Raw genomic sequence first — 24328 nt, 5'->3', positions numbered from 1 at the left:
CAAGTCAGTTCTTGGAGCAACGAAAGTCCTGCCGAGATTCCAGGAAATCCACAACGACGAGAATCGTAATACAGCGGGTTCGTCTATAAAAGTTTTCTAGAAAAACGTGAAAATATTGAAAGGGTTTGGCCACATGCATAACTGGAATTCGGAATTGACCTAAAAAGAAATAAGAAATGCTATCAAAATGTGCCCATTTTTAGATAACAATGCGAACTCTGGCCTGGAACGAGCAAAAATATAGTATGTTCCCATTTGACATAGTAATTGGGTATTATCAAAAAAATTTGACTGATAAAATATAACTTAAAACCTCTTAAGTATGTGTTTGTATATAGGTTTATGATCATTATAGATCAAACGCCATGTATCATCCTAAGTCATCTTATGTAAGGTACGTAAGTTAATGATAGATATGTAAATATTCCAGATAATAGACAGTAACTAGCAATGATTTAGGTAAATTATTTTAAGATTTTGGTGGTGGTTTTCAATCGGTGTTGTGTTTCTATGCGCCGGCCAGGTAGTCTCAACATGCGACCCAGCGAACTTCAATTCGAGAGGATCTGGTAAGTTCAAAAGCGACCAAGGAAGGTCACTTCACTTGCCACCATAAAATCATCGCCAGGGCTGCCTATACATTCGAACGTATTCACAACTACCGCTTTATATTTGTAGATATTAATGGGATGGATTTTTTCACAAAATCCCACACTCTGGAAGCTGACATCGAAGTGAACATGAATTATGAAAACATAACAGTTCGATTGCAGGAATTCATAGATTTTGATACAAACAAAATGGTGTTCAAAGAGAATCGGATGGGATCAAGTAATACCTTAATAATTCGACCCGATAAGAAGAAAGAATACATTATCATAGGTATATAGTTCGTTTCAATAAAATAGCTGCGATTTTTATCATCAAAAATATAATCTAACCTCCCATACCTATTATATACTTGTAAGATGAGTCGTACTGCACAGTGGAAAATAATGTAACCTATGATTGGAGTAAGGTCGTAGAAGATCTTCCTGGTCACGCAGATGCTTCGTTGCCAACTTTCAGGAAATCTCCATTGGTATGTTAATCGTTTAAACCACTTAGCGTGTCTACTTTTTGTCTTGAAAGCCATTTGAACTTCTTTCAATCTAACTGTTCAGAGATATTTGGGGGTAGCCACAAAACGAGGTATTCCAGTAGATGGATGGCAAGCCTGTATATTAGATGACAAGACATCTACTTATTACACGGTTGACTACTTCTTCATGCGTAAGTAAGCTAACTATGAATGTCAGTCAAGAGAAGATTTTTTTTTAAATTGGGATAATCGAACTTTATACCTTTCAGGGCCAGGATGGGTTGGTAAATATTACAAAAATGAACCAATACCAATCAGCGCCGTTGTAAACGGTCTAATAAAGAAACACCAACACTTGGTACCGTATGAAGACAGCTACGAATACTTCACTTTTAAAACTAACATTGATCAGGACCAACAAATATACGAGGTTTGAATATGGATAGCTGTGATTTTCTACTACGAGAAAAAACAATGTTCTCGTATTCTCGCTCTCGTCTTTATAGGTGCCATCTTCGATGTTATGCGCGGGCGAGATAAATCCTTTACAGCAAATATGCGATCCAGAAAACTATCCTGCCAATGGATCCCGTGAGTTTAATACATTTGAAAAAATATCCGCACCCATTAACAGCGAAGACTCCTTCTTGAATATGTTGAATAATTTGAAAAACGTTGTTCTCTAGATGTCGATCCAGATTTTTTCAAGAAAATACAAACACTCGAAACGAACATCGAAATAAACTTGCGTAACGAGAATTTAACTATCAGCGTAGCTGAATATCTGGACGTACTCAATGATAGAGCGGCTGTTAAAATGATACGAAAAACATCAACAAATAGTTTCATCTATCGTTTTGACAAAAATAAAGTCTTCATCATCATAGGTATAAAACTTACTACATTCTCAAAGTATAAGTGAGGCTGTTCGTAGATATAGAATATTCGCTGACATTTTCAGACGAAAACCAATGTGTCACGATGAACGTTACTAAAGGTTGGAATCACGTGGCTGAGAACATCCCAGTTAATTCCGACTCAACATTCTATACATTCATGAAATCTCCGCAGGTAAAACTTCAGTGCAATTCTATACGTGAAACCCTTTTTCAAACAGTGATTTTTATTTAAGACAATAGATATAGTTCTCACTTTCTGGTGGTGCCATTTCAGAGGTATATTGGTGAAGACGTAAAAAGAGGAATACCAGTAGAAAGGTGGCAAGCTTGTTTATATGCGCCGGAGAAAAAATCAATTTATACTGTTGACTATTATTTCATCAGTAAGTTTAAATGTGCAAAGGTCTCGCGTAATGATAATCTATAGGATGCAAATACACTCGATGTGATTAAAAGATCTAAAGCATGGTTTTAGGGCCAGGATGGTATTGGGGACAAAAGCGAACTGTTATGGCACCAATATCTGCCGAAGTTAATGGTATTGTGATGAAACATGGAAAACCACAACATTTTCAAGAAACCTATGAATACTTATCGTTCAAAACGAATCCGAAACAAAACGACATGATTTATGAGGTAAGTGTACGCAGACTTCTCAACACCCTTCGATGTTAGCTGCCAAAAATCCATACCATGATATATAGTTGTGAATACATTCGAAGATGTAGTTTCTAGACACAAAGTGGGAATATGTTTCCATCAATATTTTAAGGTACCTCCTGACGTAATATGTGAGGGAGAGACGCATGTCCCTGTACCACAACTTCATAACAAATACTCGTACAGAGAGGAAATAATAGATGCACAATCTAAAACAGTTTCATACGGTGATGTAAGTGATAAATGTGAATCCCTGCAAAATAAATTCCCATACTGAGTCGTAATTGTAGTTGTATTCGAAAAATGATATAGGTTTGGTATGACAACGATGCTAAACTATTGCGAACAGATTCAAGAGGAACTGGGTCTGACTCAAATTTGATTACAACCATCCACGACCTCAATGTCGGTAAGCAAGCGATCAAGATAGAGTTTTTTTTGTATATTCCACTTGCCATGGAAAATATAACGATAGATGCAAAAATTGATTTCAAAGGTGTTTCCTATAAGATAGACCGAACGACTGGTAAATGTAAGATAGACACTCTTCCAGCCACACACTTTGATTTGGTCGAATCCCAGAGTCCAGTAGTTAATGATACAGCTAAATTGTATCGAATGAAAAGTCCTTTAGCTCTTTTCTACTTGGATAACACTACATACGCATATCGGGGAAAGGTAAAAGTTTTGTTCATTCTATGAGTGAAATGAAATACATAAAAGTAACACCACTCGAATAAATACTATATGAAATCATTCACGAATATGAAAATACTTTAAAGGACATTGTTCGTGGTGTAAAAGTCGATGTGTTCACTGGACACAGAAATGATTTTAGTCTTCTTGGTTCATTATTCAACGCAAAGTTTGAAGTATTTTTTCTAGATGTAAGTATGCGTATGTCAAGACGTCTACTTTTTATATTGGATATTGCATACGTCTTGATATCTCTAGATTACCGATGATATCTTTCATAGACTGAATGGACAGAGTTTCAGAATACGGGGGTCGATAAAACGAAAGCTATTCCTGTTCAGTTACGTCTGACAATTGATGGTATTGCTGATTCTGAGGTAAGTCGAGCGAAACCTCGTATTCAAAAGAAACAGTTCTTATTCTCAGATTCAAACGATTGTTTTCTTTTCAGCCTCTGAAAGAAGATGTTTATAATTTCTATGACTTCAACTACGATCTTCAGCTGAACGAAGAATTTTTAGGTCTATTTGATATAGTACCTTGTTTCCCCAGCCAAGGCCAACACGTAGAATTAACTTTTGAAGGTAGATTACTGCATCAGACTGGGCTAGATATCATCTGACAGAAGTTGGGGGACCTACATGCATGTTGTTTCGTGGGGAATCTTTGTGAAGGTGGAGGAAGTCTGTTAAACTCAAAGGAAAATGTATATGCACGTATACTAGTAGGCCTATATTCGAATAGCATTTCAGTATTTAGGTTTTTTTGGAAATCAATCACTAAGCGTTCTGGAATTTCAAAGGCAAAGATTTTTTATTGTCTAGCCCTTTCTTGCTATTCATGATATGGATGACGTCACCATATATTTCGTTCATTCAGGAGCTTCGGTGAAGCACACCGTTATACGTCCTGCTAGCGTGGCAGAATGGGTCGGAGCTCGCATCTGCGACCAGATCTTCCCAGATCGAATCCACGCAAGGGCGTCCTAGACCGTTGTCCGTAGTCACCTTGTAGGCACTTTTTTAGATAATCGTGTTCTTTAGATAAATTCTTTTTCAAGATTTTTTCATTCTATTTCAATATCAAGGAATAGCCAACGACAAACATCATTCAGGAAAACTTCAGTATTATCAAAAACGAAATGGTTTTTCAGATTCCCAACGTATTTAGGCGAATAGCTATTTTTGTATGATAATTGATTCCGTGTACATCGAAATCTATATTTCAGGAGAATTGAATGAAAACCTGTTGAATAATAAGACAGGGTTTTTGTTAGCGACATTGGAGAGACTGACAAGTGTTGGAATTTCACCGTTGAGAATTCAAAACTTGCAATTTGATTATTGGAAGAGAGAAAACAAGCTAGATCGGATTTACGTCACAGCAATATTACTTCCGAAAACGCCAACCCATGGTGAGGAGTTTAAATGGTCCTCGGCCGATTGATAGCCAAACAAAAGCTTTAATCTACTGGATCTACTTATAATAATGATGATATTCCTATCCAGATTTGAAAAAAGTATGGTCTTTAAAGCAAGCGACCAAATCAAAAAGTATCGAAATATGAATATATATCCTTAATTCTACATATCAGTGAAATAATTAAGAAGATTGCATGAAAAAGTATCCAGTTTCAAGTAGCAAAATTAAGTTTCTCTTTTGTTCTTGGCCTGTCTCAAAAACATCATGCCCTGCGATTCGAGAATTTTAATCTCATCTTTTACAGCTCAATTTAAAAAGGATATGAAATTGAATGGTCACGTTGGACAAGACGATATACTAGAACACGTGAATTCCAGTGACGCCTGCGCGGATATTTGCGTAGATTCCGGATATTGTCAATCTTATGATTTCTGTCCGAATGAGAAAACATGTTATATGAGCAAGCGCCATGATGGCCAACAGTCAGAGGAGTTGCATGACTCCTGCATATCCGGATGGAGTACGTATTTTCATGAAAAGTTTCGAAATCTTTTGCGAATATTCAATCTAAACACTCCAGACTGAAAAGGAAACGGAGTTAAATAATCTCACAAATGCGTGTATGTATATCTATCTAACTATGTTCCGCAGGACCTGTTCATGTAAATGACGGTTTATTTCCTGAGATGGAATTATCGGAAGCAATGAATGAAATCGTGCTGTCAGTTAATTCTGACGATGGGTTTGTCGTGACTGTTGAGTCTATGGCGGTACGTGAGTAAAGATTGAATTTCAGTCCATTTGAATATCCTCAGCTGCTTAATTGATAAATTTCCATAACTTCTTTTTTGTCACTTAAAAGGACAGAGAATTCAGAGCTACAAGCGTAAAATACAACATCAATAGAGATACCGAACTATCAAATCAGGGTTTGTGTTTCAACCATCATCTATTTCTAAATCAATTGTCTTCTATTTCGGTGAATCGTTATTAACAGAGAGATACATGATTCCTATTAATCTACGTTTTAGGTAAAGGTGTTATGTCGAAATTTGAGCAACATGCTGGTTCAATTTTTTGGACAACGGGCAAATCTAAAACAGAAGTAATTTCTTCTAGTGAAAAATGTGCGGCAGTCTGTATTATGGAAGATTCGTTTAACTGTCAGACAATTACATATTGCTCTAGTAGAGCCACGTGTATATTAAGCGAAGGTAGACCAGACTTTAGTTCTTCAGATAATATTCAGAAAAACACAGCATGTGACATGTTTATGCGACGTCAAGATGCAGTGAAACAAACGGATTCCTTCTCTATAGGTAATTATGGTAGATTTCGCAGTAGCGCCACATTATGATAATTGCTATATCATTGCTATATTTCAACTTGTAAAATGTATTATCTTTCTCTTCAGAGTTTCTAATAGGAATTGCTGTGGGAACATCTGTGGTTGGATTTCTTCTAGGAGTTTTGGTTGTAGTTCTTGTTTTTCGAATGAAGAGAGCATCGAAGTCATCGACAATTGGAGTTATGAGTTTCGTAAACAGGAACTATACAGAAAGTCTATCTGAATACTAATAACAATATCATCCTTCTGTAAACAGCTTTTATTGATATATTTATATCGAATAAAATACATTTCATTTCATCATAAGCGTATAAAAACTATAAACCTCTCATCTACATTCGTGTTGTTAATTTGTATCTAATTTATCATAGAATTGAATAATGATTTACAATATATAATACTGGATATACTATTCACATGGTTTTATGTTATATGCTTTTAAAGGAATGTCCTTCTTCTGGTAGAAGAAAGTGTTCTAATCTTCCGTGACTTCTGTCGCATCATATGCAGGATTTTCTTTACCAACCTGAAATACAAGCAATGGAAAATGTATATGTCAATGTCAATTCGAAATTCTACATTAGATTTATTGAATTTGAGTTCTGCATAGAAATACTAACCTTTGATTGATTGTTCAAACTTGGTGCAGATCGCCATTCGCTAGGATTATCAGTAGGGTTATAGACAAAACCTGGTACATAGGTCACTAGTCTTCGATGTTTCTCTAAGGCAGGTCCCCACTCTACAGTTGGTGTAGTAGCATTTCTTATTCCTCGGTACTTACATAGGGCATAGAGCATAACAAGTGGGATAGCAATAATGACCGACACAGACATCACCCAACCTATAGCGTCAGCCCATATCGGGAAGTAATATTCACCGTAACGAGCTGGTGAATAATCAATCCACGAGAAGAATAGCACAAACTGAAAAAAAACAAATGTATTGTTATAAGAAGTACATTAAGACTAAGATAAACTAATATATTTTTGGGACTGTACCAGGATGATAGCGGGCGTCAGGAACTGCCAGCACATACGCCACCAAAGTGACGGCCTGGATCCAGTCATGCATTTAATATCACTAGCGAATCTCTCCCAGCCTGGAACAAACAAAATGATAACTGTCAATACAAGTACTTTATGAAAAAACGTTTATGTGACCTTTCCACTGAACATAAGACAATGAATTAAGAAATTTCGAATAGAAAAATCAACAATCAATTACCATAAACCCACATCAGGGCAATACATTCACAGAAGCCGATTAAAAGTACAGACCAACCACCAGCGTAGGTATCCATCAATTGCAAAAGGTACATTCCTCCCTAAAATCAGATAATTGAAAAACATTTTTTCATGTACCTTCAAAGAATAAAAAGGTAGATTTTGATGCGAAATTATGTCCTTACCGGTGTTGTGAGAAGAATACCAATAGCAAAGAAGACAATACACAACGTCAGAATGACAAAAATCTTTCGCTTCCTCAACGACGGAAATCTATCGAGAAGGGCAGTGACCACAGTCTCACATAGTGTGAACTATTGATTCATCATTGAAAAAAAAACATGATCATTACTACATACGTTTCGAAGTGAAATAATGTTCCGATATGTATGAAACAATTGATAGGTTACCTGACTGTCCAGTCCCAGGGTCAACAACATGACGAAAAAAAGAACAGCCCACAACGGAGATATTGGCATTCTTGTTACTGCATCTGGGTATACGATAAAAGCAAGACCAGCACCTACAAGATACAACTTTAGGATAGAACAATGGACCTCCCGCTTCGAAAAACACAATATCAGTTCTCAATAAGATATACTACAAACCGCTAGTCGCTACTTTATCAACAGTTGTATGCATCTGTTTCGCTTGGAATCCAAGGAATGAGAAAATGACAAAACCAGCGAAGAAACTTGTCAAGCAATTACCCAGTGACACAATTATGCTGTCTCTGTAAGGTTTAAAAAAGGAACATGTCTATTATCAGTTTTAACTATCATTTATACATAGAAATATGAAAGTATACCTGAGGACATTGTTGTGGAATCGGTTATAACTAGACAGTGTTATAAGACCTCCCCAACATGCGGACAACGAGAAGAATATCTGCACGGCAGCATCAATCCATACCTGAATAAATATAATTCTCATATTAGTTAGGATTATAGAATTCGGAATTAATAAAGCCTAGAATATTTTGGGAAACTTTCTAATACAACCATTTCAGAAACTTACTTTTGCGTCAGTTAGTGTCTCCCACCTTGGAATAATGTAAAATCTGATACCATCTAGATGACCGTCTAATAGAACTCCGCGGATCAGTAAAATGATAAGCACAATGTACGGGAACAATGCCGTGAAATAAACTACCTACAATGAAAATTATTCGAACTCGTACTACAGACGTTTCTGTCCCGCTGCAAATCAAAAATGTTTGTGTGTAAGCCCATACCTTGCCCGATGATTTCACTCCTTTTGATAAGCACAAGAAAACGATTACCCACGCCAGTAATAAGCACAATATCAGCTGCCAACGAGGAAATCCGAAATCTTCAAATCCGTCGCTTATTCCAAGCATATAGTTACTGAAAAACATAACATTTCGTTATTTAAGCGGCGGTGAAAATTTTTTATTTTCCCAATAAATATCTGAACTAAAAAATGCAATCCAAAACTCGTTATCTTCATACTTGAAATATTCTTCACTGGCGCTTTTACGTTTTATTCCGAGGTCATTTCTGGCTTTTGTTTCGTCCCACAGACCAACAATCATATTGGTCGTCGCGTTCAAACAAGTTCCGTTTACACCCATTAGAAGTCCAGGGGTGTTGCACTTCATATCCGGAATTTTATCGTAACAAGCTGAAATTTAAAGTTCAAGACTTTCTAATGATATTCTATTCGACATACTTCATACACAATAACACTTCATATCATCTGCATCGAGTCGAAATGATTTTACGTGAAATGGATCTTAATTCGTAAATCCGAATATGACCACATTCAGATTGATCTCGAAGACATGGTCTTGATTTCAGATTGTAACTTTCAAATAATTTTTGACACTTGGAGAGAATACCTGTCCAACCATTTGGCTGAGATATCTATCTATAAACTTACTTCCAGTATTCCATTCTCGGTCGCAATCTTGCCATGGAAGGTAACTGGTAAACGAGGCGAAGGTATAAAACAGTGACCAGGCGATTATCATATTGTAATAAATCGCTACCAGAGCTGATACAATTGTCATACCTATACCAATACCTGAACAAATCATAACATAATAATTAAAGTTTTCACTCTTCAATTCTTCCTCTGCTTGTATCTCATTAAACTATTTGATGCCATTTTGGATAGCAAATCTTTAAAAGAATTTGACAGGGAAATTTTCAACAAAAGCTATGAACTATATTTAAGACTGTATTTAAGGATCTGCTGAAGGAGCGCGAAGTGAAAAAAAACCCTGGCATGCGCCTGGAATGTTTAAGTATTTAGGCATTCATTTTGCATGTACATGAGACTATGTGTGTACAACACGTTGAAAGAGGTTTGCAATAGCATAACGAACTTACCTCCGAAAAACGGTGCAAACTTCCAGCAGGTCAGTGGTCCATTACTCGAAAACTGACCCAAAGAAAGTTCCATGAAGAAAATTGGCATTCCGACGAATACCATCATAATGACGTATGGAATAAGAAAAGCACCTGGAAATCGCAAATAAGACTTCTTGGCGAGTATGATTATTGAGATAAAACAATGGAAAACAATGCATTTACCACTTACCCCCGCCGTTACGATAACACAGATACGGAAATCTCCAGACATTACCGAGTCCAACAGCATATCCGAGGCAGGACAGTAAGAAATCTAACCGACCGCTCCAGTTTCCTCTCTCTTCGTTTTCATCTTTGGAGAAATCCTGTTTTCCGACATCTTCATTCAGTTCCAAGTTAACATCATTCGCTTGCTATGAAAGAGAAATAAAATATGACCTAAATGTCTAAATTCATAAGCTCACGAGTAGACAACTATTGTTTCTATGAAATAGCTGTACATGAAATTGACTCTGGGGTTGATGGTCTTCTTTTTTGTTGATAAGATATTTTTATTAACCAATTATTTTGTCGGGCTAATAAAAGTAGAGGCCCCTACTTTATAAACAATGTTGAAATATTGAAATATTGATAGGTACTTGAACTGCAATGTTTGGATAAGAATTTTGATGTTTATACATGACATGTATTCGGCACGAAGTAAGTTGAACCCTATACATTTTATGAACCTTTTGCCATATTCTTTGAAGAAATAAAACAGGATATTTTGAACTGTAAATCTCTACCGTAGAGACGGTGACTCATTTGATTGATTACGCCCAAAGTCTGATAATAACACGCGCAAATTCCTTCCATAAAACTTATAAAATCGACCCCTTAAAACACCTCTTACTCCTTCACAACAACTCAAATCTTACCAACCAATGTTGATTAAGTCATATTCACAAAAACAATGATTTATTTTGCCGAATGATTTTTCTAATCATACTGAACTTTTTGTTTCAAATATTGCATATTTGTTCATATAAGTTACCATTACTGACGTTGGAATTTTGCTAATTCGCATTAATGACCAGTCCAGCATTATTGTAAGTAAATTAGAATTAAAGTTCTGTTATCAGAGCCTTCACATTGTATTATAAAAAATCAAAATCAAAAGTAATTTCTTCAACATTTTTATTGGCTATCAAAGGAGGTTTTTTTACTTACTAGAGCCTTCTGTGAATTATTGTAATCCGCCATTTCGGATTGCTGTAAGTCCGGTTGCCGCGCCCTCCAGGTCTGCAGTACGCACCTTATTGAAAATTACAAAGCGCATATATATAACCTGTTTAAGACTCGAAAGTAAACTATGTGGTTGCCGTATAATTGCTCGACTACCCCCGACAGTAATTCAGCTAGAAATAGTTAACTTTGACAAACAACAACGGTCTTTCTTACATTTACTGCGCAATGTCATAGGTTTAAACACGCCCTCAGCTATTCATGCCCAGCAGTTAACAAATACGTTTTGAAAACAAAAGGCAATTGTGAAACCAAGCATGCAACGTATTTTGCTTATAATTACCGGCTTTCTGCAGAAGATTCTATCATCATTTTGTGTAATTTCCAGCTCTACAATATCCACTGAATAATAACTAACGAAGGGAACAAAATTTAACTACACAAGAATAATATACGACTTCTCCATGCAGATTTGGGTGAATAATTTACCTCTGTCAGAGGGTTTTGTATGATCGATTACCAGGAAGAGTAAAATCTTATGTAATTTGGGTTTTATTGTGATCAGTAATGCATTCGATATGTAAAATGAATTTTATCTAATCCGGCTATAGATAGTTGACATATTTTGATTATATTTTCTTATAAAAATATATGCAATAATCTTTCGATTGATACGTCAGGGGTAAACCACATTGATAATATGGCGATCATGAACTCAACGTTATTTTCCCATTAAAATTCTGATTAATGTCAATAAAATGTAAGCATACACTTTGATGGACGCCTTTGTCATGCAGTGAACCAGATAATCGAGACGACGTGCTTCATCATACCGGGTTGATTCTGTATCAGTTGATACTGATGGCTGGTGCGAAGAGAAAGGTTTAGAAAATAAAAAAAAAACAACGAATTTAGACTAAACGCTTTATTTGTAGTGTAGTCGCTATACATATAAAATTGAATTATTGATACATAGCAGTAATATTTAAAGTTTATGAAGCTCAAGATCTTTTTTAACGAAATTTGAGATTATTTGATAACAACAAAGAATTAAATAACCGAGAACAATACACATAATATTATATCAAAACATGTCGGAGAAATTCATAGACAAAAAGGGTGAGACAAATCCCCGTAACATAAATTAATGGAATAAGCTAGTGTAAATAGATAACTCAAAGAACATAATAAACTAGTACTTTTATATTTGAATTAAGTAGTTTTTCAGAAATCCATGCTACCCTAATCAGCTGTATAGAAGCCAGGGTTTACTCCCATTTCGATGCCAGGCCCAGGCCCAGGGAGTACTGTCTTAGACGTCTCGGAAACATCTAAAGGCTCTTTCTTCTGCAAAGATATGTAAGATGTTAAGCATTAGAATCTCTTTGTGTATTAGGGATATTTTCTGGTATATAACCTAATCATTTCCATCATTGTATTCAAAGAAAACATTTTTGTCGCATTTTACCTCATCCTGTGGCTGGAGGGTGAATTGATGTGTCTGTGCTTCAGTATTGTACGGGTCGACGACAAAGTTAGGCACGTAATCAACCAAGCGACGGTGTTTGACAAGAGCTGGCCCCCAGTATACACTAGGGGATGCCGCTTCCTTCAACTTCTAAGAAACAACGACCAAAAACATGAATTCATTCGAATCAATGAAATATCTCGTTAATTCCAAATACATTAACTCTCTGCTTACGGTTCTGCAGTCTCCGTTAGTTGTCATAACTTCATAAATCATCCGGAATGGTATAAACATAACGACAGTCACAGCTATCACCCAACCGAGAACATTAGCCCAATACGGATATTCATAATCACCATATTTCAACGGTTCGTAGTCAACAAATGTGAAAACAAACACAAACTGAAAATTAATCCAGTTTCATGGTATTTGATATTGTTTAACTGATAATGCTATATAATAATTTGAAAATATTGGTAGTCGTTTAGATACCAAAATGAGCAATGGTGAAAATCCTCGCCAGCAAACCTGCCACCACATTGAAGGCATATGTCCAGTCATAATCCTTATATCATTGCAGAACCTTCCAGAACCTGTGTACCCAAATGCGTCCCAAAAAAACATGAAACGATAGATTGAATAACAGATCTTATAAATAAATTCAATATAAGAAATCTAATACTAACCGTAGACCCACGCAATAGCGATAAACTCCATCAAACCAATTAGTAGAACGGACCATCCTCCAGCGTACCCATCGAGCAAGTTCAAAACATATATTCCACCCTATTAGATATCAATGCAATTTAGTATATTCACGACTTCAAGTAATACGGATAAGTGAAACTTACTTCTGTTGTACATGGCAATCCAGCGAGGAATAAAACCACACAGGTGGTGAATATCACCCAAACTTTACGCTTTCGTAGATAGACAAACCGGTCCATTATAGACGTAGTGATCGTTTCCAACATCGCGAACTTAAATAACAAGTAATTCATATTAGATGCTTGTTTTCCAACCTTTGAAATGATTCGAACGTATCGTTTTAACGAACCTGGCTGTCAATGCCCAGTGTAATTAACATAAAGAAAAACAAAACAGCCCACAATGGAGATATTGGCATTTTCGTGATGGCATCTGGATAAACTATGAAAGCAAGACCAGGTCCTGAAATTGATTGGTGAATATCGATGTTTACTTAGGTCTGTAGAAAACACAGATTCAGTAATGAACAAAAATTAGATACCTGATTCCGCAACTTGCTCAACCGTTGTTTTCATAGTATGCGCTTGGAATCCAAGGAAAGAGAAGATGACGAAACCAGCAAAGAAACTAGTTAAACAGTTACCGAGGGATACTATGAGGGTGTCTCTGTAAAGTAGATACGTTTGATATAAGTATAACTTGAAACTATACATGATATAAATGAATCCCCACAGTGTTTTACCGTAAGACGTTGTTGTGGAAGCGGTTGTAACTTGATAACGCTATGAGTCCTCCGAAAGAAGCCGACAATGAGTAAAATATCTGGGCAGCTGCATCACTCCAAACCTGGATAGCAAAGTACATTATTTCAATAGAAAAAAGTTTAATATAACCGTGTCGTGGCAAAATATAATCTATTGTTTTCTTTATTTGATTCAATACTTCATCAAAGGAATCGGGAAAATGCACCTTCGCGTTGAGGAGCTTTTCAAATTTTGGAATAATGTAGAACCTGACGCCTTCCCTGTGACCATCCAAGGTAACCCCTCGCACCAGCAATATTACCAGAACTACGTATGGGAAAACAGCTGTGAAGTACACCACCTGTATTTATAAACTTAAGAAATTAGTTGAAATGTCCGAGTTATTTTGGAGTATAATATATGGTTATAAACTATACCTTTCCCGATGATTTTATTCCCTTGATTAAACAGAAGAAAACAAGTATCCAAGCCAATATCAAACAAAGAAGCAGTTGCCATTTGACGTTACCAATATTGTCAATACCTGAACTTGTTCCCATTACATAATTACTGCAAAACAAATTCGGATTTGTTCTCATTAACTCGAAAGAAAATTGTTCAGCGAAAACAAGTCGGAATGAGCTTCTACTTACTTGAAGTATTGTTCACTTGGTAATTGTCGTTTGATTCCAGCTGCTTTGGCGATGGTTTCATTCCACAATCCGACAATTTGAGCGGCGTTCGATGCATTATAGCAGAGACCATTTGATTGACGGACTACCGTAGATGTAATGCACTCCGCATCGGGAAGCTTTTTGAAACAATCTGAAATGTTTAGAGATATGTTAGGAATATTCTGCGAAGGAAATGGTGGTTATAATTCCTCAAAACTGGAAGACTTACATGCATTATTCCAAGGGTTATCACATGATTCCCAGGGCAATACCTTTGCCAATGATGCAAATAGGTAATAAATACCCCAGGCAATGACCATGTTGTAGTACATAGCAACATAGGCAGAAACTATAACCATACCCATTCCAATACCTATGAAGTACATGAAGACAACAAATTTCTCATTCTCCTCATCTTCTTCGATCACGTTTCGTTGTCCTTTTCGTCAATCTGTGCAAATACTCACCTTGAAACATCTTCGAAAATCTGAAAGCCGTGAGAAGTCCACTGCTGGAAAATTGTCCAAGAGAAAGTTCCAGGAAAAAGACAGGCATGCCAACAAAAACCAACATGATCACGTATGGGATTAGAAAGGCACCACCGCCATGTTTGTAACACAAATATGGGAATCTCCAGACATTGCCGAGTCCAACGGCACATCCAAGGCAGGACAGTAAGAAATCTAACCGACCGCTCCAGTTTCCTCGAACTTCATTTTCATCTTTGGAGAAATCCACCTCACGCTCCTCCTATAAAACGTCAAGATGCAAACCGCCAATGTGCGAAATCATCTATGTGTATGTATTTGTCAAAATTTACTCAAATAAAAGGGATTTATTACTATTAATATCAAAAATGATTTACACCGCACATGGAATCTTATGAATCTACATTAGTTTATATTCATTGTATACATGAATAAATGTAGCTCGATCTGAAAACACGAAATGAATGGATTTCTTACCAATTCTGGCATTTATAACAAACGAAAGTGCGTGGTATCGATAATACCTGAAGACGAAATATATATTTTACCTCATCTTTGCCCATGTTCAGACGTTATAATCCGACTAAACTGTAACTAGGTGTAGTCTAATATGCATATATATCCTATAAGGACCAGTCGGTGCACCAGTCCAATCACAACCAGAAAAAAAATTCTATTTCTAATTGACGGTTTATATTATTGAAGCATTGAAATACTCCAAAAATATCTCGTCCTCGATAGCTTTCTTTAGATCCTGTTTGCATTCAGCGGTGCACTGGATATAACATTTCTTCGTAGACGATTCAATAGATCGACGGTAGATACTGGAACTCGTCAAAAAGTTAAGAATCGACCACTTCAAAAAATATAAATGTAAATATCAGGTCAAGAAGTAATATTCACATAAAACTTTTATTCTAAATATTATAAAAACAAAACATCATCTTGTATAATTTCTTTTCAAAAAATATATAATTTAGTTCGATATGTCTGAATACACACATAATATACATTTCTTAAATAATAACGGGAGTAAAATTTTCTTACTCCAAAATTCTAACAGGCACGAAGAATGCCCGAATTCTGAAAAAAATCACAAATACGGAAAAAAAAGTACGATGTTTAGAATCAAATTCACCAACTAAACACAAAAGATGAGCAGAATAAATAAACTCTAGATTGGACGATAAATTGATCACTTTAAACTAGGTGGATAAAAGAAAAAAGCCACGCTATAAACATTTGATACCTATGAGCCTTTTGTTCGTAATGTATTCGAGGTAATATAATGTTCGACCTTTTTGAATGATATGTTGGGGGCGAACATATATTACTGAACAACTTTCTCTAGTTCTTAGAAATATTCTATTTCGTTCATATTCTTTGCAGGGTGGGGCGTCTGTGCTTTTATCTACAAATTGGGTCAAGAATGAATGCCTTGAAACAAAATAAAAGCAGGTTCAATCATAGACTATAGAAGAGGTTCAATATATAAGACATTCTTTTAGCACGGTTTGTCGCAAATGGAATTCAGAAGTCATCAATTCATATGCACTGACACCCTGTGATAAAATCTGTCTTCTTACAAAATACACAAACAATATGAAATGACATAAAACACATAAAAAGTCTAAATCAAAAGGCTAGACCATTGTAACATCAATTGACACGTGAATTACGTTGACACAATGAGGCAACTTGAATTGTACATTGAAACAAAAACTTGCATTAAATTCCTATTTCAAGATATGATACAATGTTTGATCAGTAAGCACTACAGCTCATTTGCATGTATCTATATTATCTTTAAGGTAGATATGCAATGTCAATACAGTATAGCGTCTAGTGTTCTTCCCTTTGTTCTAGAGGTAACCCTTAAGATCGTCAGCTATTCCGACTAAGCGTCATATTCGACGACAGTGACCTTAGCGTAAATCTGATGATATGAAACTATCATCTCAACGAAATCAATCATTAATACAAGTGTAACTAATCGTTCACCATGACACCCAGAATAGAGGAGTTTTTGTACCGCTTTGATGTTGATGATTGTGCGGATTTTGAAGATCAATCAATTCAGTACTAATTGTTTCAGGAGAGTCCTGAAAAATAAATTCATAGAAATGTCACGAAGATATTCAAGTAAGGTACATGCATTGTAATGGAATCTAATGATTCTTTGATATCAGTTCACATTGACATTATATACTTACCAACTCTACATTTTGTAACGCAGCCATATCAGTATCATCGGTGATGCTCGTTCTTCTGGTAAGATGAATGAATTAATAAATAGAAAAGTGAAAACTTCAAAACTTGAAATCAATATGTACAGTATAAGCTTACCGAGGTGAGAAGTGTAACTGTACCGCTGATCCTTCTAGTGTCTTGTTTAACTCAATTGGAACATCTGTAACAAACACAGTTGTCAGAAACATAATACTGATTTAAAATTTTGAATAATCTTGAAAAGAAAAAGCTGGATGAAATATCAATTTACCATATATATACATACCGAGTAATAATAATGCAGATTTAAGGGGGATAGATAGATTACCTTCACTATTAGATGATAAATCTTTCCTTAGCTTTTTTATAAGACGCCTACGTCGGGGCCTTCTCTTTTCAGCATCACTATCAGTTCCACTGTTTTTCCTTGCACCTTTGGCACTTTTTGGACTATGGGAAGAGCTTCTCCGCCTCGTACTCAACGGTTTGTTGGACTTTCTTTTAGGGGGATCCGACCTAGAAATATATGCAAGCAAGGTTTAAGTTGTTTAGTATGATATGGATGGATGTCTATAATAGATAGATATTCAGGGACAATAGATAGATAATCAGGGACACCAATCAATATCATCATAAGCAGAGCAATAATAGAATTAAGGTTAAGATTCTGTAGAGCAAAATTCTGCATTTCCCAAAAATGCTCCCAAATTTCTATGAGTAAATAGCAAACACCACGATAGATTCAACTAACTAACAGAATAGCGACGCTAAAGAAAGCTGAAATTCAACAAATCTTATTTTCTTAAGGTGGAAAATGAAGCATTAGTAATGTAGCTTCTATCATCGATATGAGTAATGAGCCAGATATGAAGCGAAATGACTGTAATGAGCAATTAAAGAAATGCTGATTCTTAGCAAAGCCCTTCTCACTGTAAAACCACACCTTCTCATTCTAAAATGCAAATGATTAACGTAATCAAAACACCTATGAAAACCCATGGCATAATTGAAACACCACAGGACATGAAAAAACATCTCTCCCCATGCAAGATTTGAAACCGATAAAAAACAGATTTAAAATTCAATACACGGTTGCATCTTCCTTTTTAATTCCTTTGCAGCATCTTCCGAAAATCCTTTTTAAGAGAAGAGATGTATTTCAATGAAGCAAATAACTACATTTAAGAACAAAAACTGCCATGAAAGCGATCACATTTATTTACCCAGTCTCCTCAACATGTAAACGGACAGCAGCCATTTTTAACTCTGGTTTTCTGTCAAAAGAGTAAGTTATGAGGGATATCTTCAAGTTTATATTAAGATAAAATAGAACGCCAGCAATTGATGTCTATGGAATTATAGTGCAGTGCATCAAGATTATGACAGGTATACCGGTATAGGTAACAACACTGGAGAATCAAATATAGAAAAGAAGCTAGAGGCCAAAAGACAAGCAGTAAATTCCTCAATAATTCACTATTGAATGAATGATACATTAAGAGAAAAAACTTACACACAACAAAATATCAACTTACTTTGGAGCATCAAGCGGTTTTGTAGGCATTGGCATCTGTGCTTTCTGTCTAGGTTTCAGGAAAGATATCTGCAAGTTAAAGTAATTTGTAAGAGAGTGGCAACTACAAATCAACAAATGAAACAAAAGAGATACCGGTAATAACATCTTACATTTTTCAACTGTTTCACTTTTTCTTCCTCGATTGAATGAGTAGACGTTGAAGTGGCGAGGTTCCTCGGTGAAATATTTTCTTCGGTCAAAGTAGACATCATTGAATTGTGTTTAAACATCTCATTATTGTCGGATGCATTCAGCTGTTGAGTTCTAAGCGGACGGTGGCTCATTTTGTACGACGGACTATTGTGAAGTGATAACAAGTCTGTACCGCTAGCAGTAGGAAGACCGAGAGCTTGTTTCATATCAGTTTTTGTCAGCGTGTCACTGCGACTATACGGTAGGTTTGGTATATTTTGACCTCTTTCGAATGCATGTTTTGTGGGTTTCTCCATCGGGCAAGAATTAGGAAAGAGTTTATCCAGGCCACTAGGTAAGTTAGTAATAGCAAATGGAACAGGTGGTGGAGTTTTAGATTTTTGTGCAGTATTTGGAGTGGTATTGTTGTTTGTAGTCATGGAAGTTGTGCTGTTCTTATTGTTTGGTGGACTACATCCAGGAATCGTCATGCGTCGTCTAGGTTTCTGTTGGTTCACTTGTTTCTGATTGGCTGGAAAAAATTCAAGAATCCATAAACATTCAATTGATGAATTAATCATTCGCGAATAATTTTGAGTCATTTTGCACTCATACATACACGGAATTGAATCTTTAACTGGCTTCAGTTCTTTATTTCTATTGGCGAATGGAATAAAAGGTGGTTTTCTGTTATTTCCACGATTTGAAGTTGTAGCTACATTCGACAAGGATGCTGGTTCTGATGACGTAACACGGTTGAACTGAGGTTTAGATGCATTATTAGAGTTACTGTTAGCCTGAAAACTGAAAAAAAGATTCAACCCATAATGAATCAATCTTTACTGAATGTCTTTTGACCTATTCTGTTATTTCATTTGAAAACACAATCTACCTCGATCTACCGTTGAAGGGCTTCAATGTTGTGACATTTCTCACCATTTTACCACCTCTAATGCCTCTTAAATATCGTCGTACCCATTCTCTGACTGTATGAATGCTGTTAAATTCTGACAACGTTATTCTAGACCAAGGGTTCATTTCATACATATCTAAGGCGGCAATAGCAAGAGCTTTACCAACCTGAAAGGCAATACATGCATATATTCAGTTGAGTATCTATAAGCAAAGATACATATAGTTTTACATATCATCAAAAATTCATTAAGACTAAAAGTCATTCATAGGAGTTTATAAATGCTAATTACACGGTTCTGGCTATTCCTGGCTATTACATTTAACGCCCCTTAGAAAAAGCACGTTCTTCTGTTTCATGCGGTACATTCATGATGAATATAACCCAAACACTTATTGAGTTACAGGCTTTCAAAGTTACCTCAAAAGTCAGCAAAAAAGCTGTACATTTTTAGTCTTCATGAATTTTTGATATCATACTTACATCTTCATAATGATTCATGGTATATTTAGGTGGAAATCCTGCTAGAGGTGGAGGTGTTGCTTTACCGTTATCACCGTAAGCCGGTGGTATACTATTAACCATACGTCCAGTGTTATAATTACATTCTAACGTATAACTACAAATATGAAGAAAACAGGTTAATGATAGAACGATAACCGCACTCAAACGTGGTGAACGGATAGTAAGATAAAAACCAACTATCTACAGATTAAAAGAATTTAAAAACAAGAATTTATTTATTCAAACAATCTAAAATATATAGAATACACAACGTTTCGATCTCACCCTAGAGATCATCATCAGGTGTGAGATATAGACTAATAACAGGTTAATAATAATGTTCTCATCTGTGAAAATGATCCTTTTACTTTCTTCTTACCTATGAATTATCCCGATAGTTTTATAAATAGCTACTCTGCCAGATCCTTCCTTCGACATTCCATCTCTCTTATCTTTCGCATACATGTTTCGAATGCTGAACGTACAGCCATGGAAATCGAAGTGAGCCGTGTTCAAAGCAGCTAGCTTCGGATACAGCATACAATCAATCTAAAAGATAATCGATATTCAAAAGTTTTATATGATAAGCATATAACTGTATCGAAAATATCAATCAGTGAATGCGTACCATTTTCTCTTCATCCTCCAAATTATTGCCATAAATGAAACAACCTCGTTTAGATGCGTGACCGTGCAAGTCAACGTAGAAAGCTATTCCACTTTCATGTGGCGCAATTTCTAATAATTTCGGATCAGAAAGATGCGGGGACTTCGCTGTTCCGGATGAAGAAACTGCACTATCACGTTCATCATCTTCACCTTCAGATCCTTCATTTCCTAAATGTTCTGTTTCATCATCGATTAAACTATCCTTAATCATCGGTTCAGAACATCTGTCTGTGGTCGCCACATTCACATTTAAGCCTAACTCTCCTTTTCCTAACTGCTCAAAGTCAGCAGTTAAATGTTGAACGGATGTTTCTTGTTTGTTGGCGGTGGCATTCATTTCACTAGAGGTTTCCCTAATAACCGGTACAAATTCGAGAGGTTTCAACAGGACATCAGAATGAAAATGTTCCGACTGCGATGTACTCAAGGTTGGATCAGAAACTTTCTCCGAGACTGCAGATTTCTCCCCATAAACAACATTGAATGTCCGATTTCTATGCGCCGCTAATTCAGCTCCATTTTCATGAGACAAATTCCAATTTTCATCACCTTGTTCAACAAGTGGATCACTTTCACTATTCGGAGTATCATTTACTGTCAGTTTATCCGCGTCCTGACTGATGGGTTCCTCTTTTGGTTTGATAACCACTTTGTTATGAACGTGGTGATAAACGAGTAAACTTTTAGCACCGTATATCGATGGATGAAGTGAAAAATCGGGATCGAGATACATTCGATTTAAATTAACGCCACGAGTATCCGTTCTGTAATGTCCGAGCATAACTCCGTCCGGGTTCAAAAGTGGTATCATTTTAAACACGTATTGCTTGCGTAGCTTCATTGCTCGTGGGTCGTTTTCACGTAGAATGAACTCAAGGAATCCATTGAACACATGACTTGCAGGTGATTCACCGGGGTGTACTCGACTAGTTAACACATAAACCTACAACAAACAAAAACAAAATCCTCAATCACTTCATATTCAATGAATGGGACCAATTTTGTATGCACAGCAGGGCGGTGTATAAATCGGAGCATGGTTTACTGATGTAATAAGTAACCAAGGACGGATTAACCGAGGTTCACTGTACTATATTTACTCTTTTACTGTCAAATTTCTTGCATCTTGGAGATCGGGTATCTGGAAACAGTTTGTCATCGAAACGTGGTTCTTCTTCCTCACTTATAGCATTGTGATCGGAAATTGTTATCAGATCTACGCGTAATTTCTGTAGCGAATAGCACAGTAGTTCACGGTGGTAATAAACTGACTGAGTAGACCTGCAATAAAAAAACAAATTCATCCATACACAGTGAAATAATAAAGCAGTTAAATTATGCTTTCATTTGTCTAAAATAAAGATCTACAGATTCATTTTGACTGGCAGTAGTTTTAATCATACAAATCAAACGTCGACGTAAAAAATCTACTCAGTCAACCTCAGTTAAGTTATCGATATTGAGGAGTTGTCCAATTGACATTTGAATTGGAATAATATAAATTGGGACTAAAAAATAGGGGTGACTTCAAGGCAGGTTTTGATTGAATGTAGTCGTACCCTATTCTGATTTAGGAATAGCTATTCTGGATTAAAACCTCTCTACCAGGGGTAAGTTGCTCAAAAGTTGGTTAGAACCAGTGGATAAATGCCATGTGACAATTGATATTGCATTGTCACCATTGTATTTGTACACCAGTTAACTCTTATCAACTTTTGAACAACCAGCCCCAGTCTTCTATGTGGATATCTGCTATTCCAAGAGCACATTCTGGTCGAAAGGAGAGCACCAGAAGAAAATTTCCAAATCTGTAGAAACCTGACTAAGTAAGTGAGAACTTATCTAAGGAAGACTTAAACTGAGTTTGACTCTATGTCTACTCAATCAATGTCAAACGTCATCAAAGAAATGGGCGTGTTTGTTGATGGTGTAATGTATGACAGAACTTACAATGGTGGGTTGTGAGTTTTAGCGAGGTGCTTGAATTTCAAGTCTAGAGCGGCGAGTTGATCCTGACATTCCGTATATGACCATGGGTAACAAAATGTGAAATAAGTCGTCGCATTCTTGAAATCAGCAAATCGATGAGTGAACGTAAGAATGAAGTTATTATCGACAACCTGCATGAGATAATTGTCATAAAATGTGTAAATGAAAATAATGATCGTTTGAAATTTGAGAAAATTTTCTGTATTCACAAATTGTTAATTTTTTCTTCACCTCATAAGTAGGACGGTCTCGAATTCGTTCCCATTTTGGTTTTCCGGGGACGGTTTTTACAAGTGGTGCGTGTCCTTGACTGTAAAGTTTTCCTTGTTTATTCATGTTCATGATGTTGATTTTCAACAAACGTCCCGGATTACCTCCACGTATACCAAAATAGAACCATGACCTGGCATCGAAAGGATATCATTGATATCTTGAAATTGTTCTTTATTACAGTAGCCTATGAATTATCTTACCGATTGCCATTCTCATATTGAGTTCCAGCACAATCTGGTTTTGTCCACACATTGTATTCATAGTCAGGTTTAGGTTCACATCCACCATAGCTTCCTGCAACATTGATATAATTGTGGAAGTGCTTTGAGAAATTGAATATCTTTTATACGAGAGAGTAATCTAAAATGCCATTCATCACATCTTACCTAAATCATCATCTTCATCTTTGGCCACTTTTTCAACCTTAGCCAAATTACCGGAATCAAATTTTGAAGTGAAGAGCAGTCCACCTGATCGGAATTCCATCTTCTTTGTTTCTGAAATTGAAAAATGTGATTTCAGTGAGCATGGAAAAATATAGTCAGTAACCTGTCTGTGGTTTAGTTTCACGATGATGGGATATTTTCACGTTTGGTAAGCCCGTCCGATTATAAAAGCACACACTACCCAGGTAACTAGCAAGAAATACTGAGCAATGACAATGTACTTAATGTGGGACTGAGTCACAAAGACACTGTCTGTCATGTAAGTCTTGAGAGGGGCAAATTTATGAATGAATTAAATTAAGCAGTAGGGCATAGGCTTGAGTGATGATAATATAGAATGAATTGAATTGACTTTCTATACGAAAGAAAACATCGACATCATTCTTATATTCGCAAACGGAAATAAAATCATATCTGACTAAAAAAAAATGTTATGTGGAAACACTCTGGGCTTTATATTGCAGTTTCTGGTGTGCATTATGATGATCAATATCCGACGAGGCTAAAACTACGAGAAATTTACTTTTTCAATTAGCCAGTTTTACAATTTACTCATCGTCCGCCATCTTTAAACTATTCCCGTTGCTGGTCACATGACCTTCAATCAATCACTCAGTACTGAAT

General features: G+C 36.1%; 3 protein-coding genes across 8 annotated transcripts; 1 reads left to right on the top strand and 2 right to left on the bottom strand.

The window, feature by feature from the left end:
- Positions 1 to 319: 319 nt before the first annotated feature.
- Positions 320 to 6406, top strand: LOC141898534 (uncharacterized). 2 transcript variants are annotated; one of them, XR_012618569.1, is made up of 23 exons: positions 320 to 394; positions 475 to 569; positions 679 to 882; positions 969 to 1081; positions 1164 to 1272; positions 1351 to 1511; positions 1588 to 1672; positions 1768 to 1968; positions 2043 to 2152; positions 2255 to 2363; positions 2456 to 2616; positions 2753 to 2872; positions 2953 to 3049; positions 3137 to 3318; positions 3423 to 3527; positions 3618 to 3713; positions 3788 to 3920; positions 4565 to 4750; positions 5063 to 5278; positions 5410 to 5528; positions 5621 to 5687; positions 5878 to 6077; positions 6173 to 6308. XR_012618569.1 is itself a non-coding variant. In XM_074784478.1 (23 exons), the coding sequence occupies exons 1-23, from the start codon at positions 366 to 368 to the stop codon at positions 6334 to 6336; spliced, it is 3150 nt and encodes a 1049-aa protein (XP_074640579.1). In that variant the 5' UTR covers positions 320 to 365; the 3' UTR covers positions 6337 to 6406. The 2 variants fall into 2 exon arrangements, 1 of the variants encoding a protein (XP_074640579.1); XM_074784478.1 differs by having other exon boundaries at positions 5790 to 6077; positions 6173 to 6406.
- A 91-nt stretch (positions 6407 to 6497) lies between these two features.
- Positions 6498 to 15735, bottom strand: LOC141899142 (uncharacterized). The gene is given in 30 exon segments (XM_074785297.1): positions 6498 to 6632; positions 6727 to 7032; positions 7108 to 7208; positions 7334 to 7433; positions 7518 to 7646; positions 7743 to 7855; positions 7941 to 8065; positions 8141 to 8244; positions 8350 to 8484; positions 8567 to 8699; positions 8805 to 8947; positions 9179 to 9378; positions 9687 to 9818; positions 9898 to 10081; positions 10878 to 10962; positions 11663 to 11757; positions 12165 to 12239; positions 12361 to 12762; positions 12853 to 12953; positions 13047 to 13146; positions 13212 to 13340; positions 13418 to 13530; positions 13610 to 13734; positions 13811 to 13914; positions 14038 to 14172; positions 14249 to 14381; positions 14465 to 14636; positions 14715 to 14858; positions 14953 to 15235; positions 15522 to 15735. Coding segments are annotated over 30 exon segments (4167 nt in total). The 5' UTR covers positions 15537 to 15735; the 3' UTR covers positions 6498 to 6581.
- Positions 15736 to 15876: 141 nt separating this feature from the next.
- LOC141898533 (cytosolic carboxypeptidase-like protein 5) lies at positions 15877 to 24279 on the bottom strand. Of its 5 annotated transcripts, none has more exons than XM_074784475.1 (18): positions 24228 to 24279; positions 23638 to 23755; positions 23459 to 23548; positions 23217 to 23388; positions 22947 to 23116; positions 22097 to 22277; positions 20956 to 21939; positions 20707 to 20876; positions 20307 to 20442; positions 19803 to 19990; positions 19530 to 19714; positions 18889 to 19442; positions 18738 to 18805; positions 18426 to 18476; positions 17532 to 17718; positions 17320 to 17390; positions 17187 to 17241; positions 15877 to 17075 (listed from the first exon to the last, which is right to left on the bottom strand). In XM_074784475.1, the coding sequence occupies exons 2-18, from the start codon at positions 23742 to 23744 to the stop codon at positions 16971 to 16973; spliced, it is 3474 nt and encodes a 1157-aa protein (XP_074640576.1). In that variant the 5' UTR covers positions 23745 to 23755; positions 24228 to 24279; the 3' UTR covers positions 15877 to 16970. The 5 variants fall into 5 exon arrangements, with proteins under 5 accessions (XP_074640576.1, XP_074640575.1, XP_074640574.1 ...); XM_074784474.1 differs by having other exon boundaries at positions 17320 to 17383; positions 17531 to 17718; positions 23459 to 23552; positions 23645 to 23755; XM_074784473.1 differs by having other exon boundaries at positions 23459 to 23552; positions 23645 to 23755.
- Between the last annotated feature and the right edge of the window lie 49 nt (positions 24280 to 24328).

Source organism: Tubulanus polymorphus, chromosome 2 (genome assembly GCF_964204645.1).
Source record: "Tubulanus polymorphus chromosome 2, tnTubPoly1.2, whole genome shotgun sequence".
Lineage (NCBI taxonomy): Eukaryota > Metazoa > Nemertea > Palaeonemertea > Tubulaniformes > Tubulanidae > Tubulanus > Tubulanus polymorphus.
The sequence above is the reverse complement of the archived record's forward strand: the minus strand, read 5'-3'. Positions and strand labels throughout refer to the sequence as shown.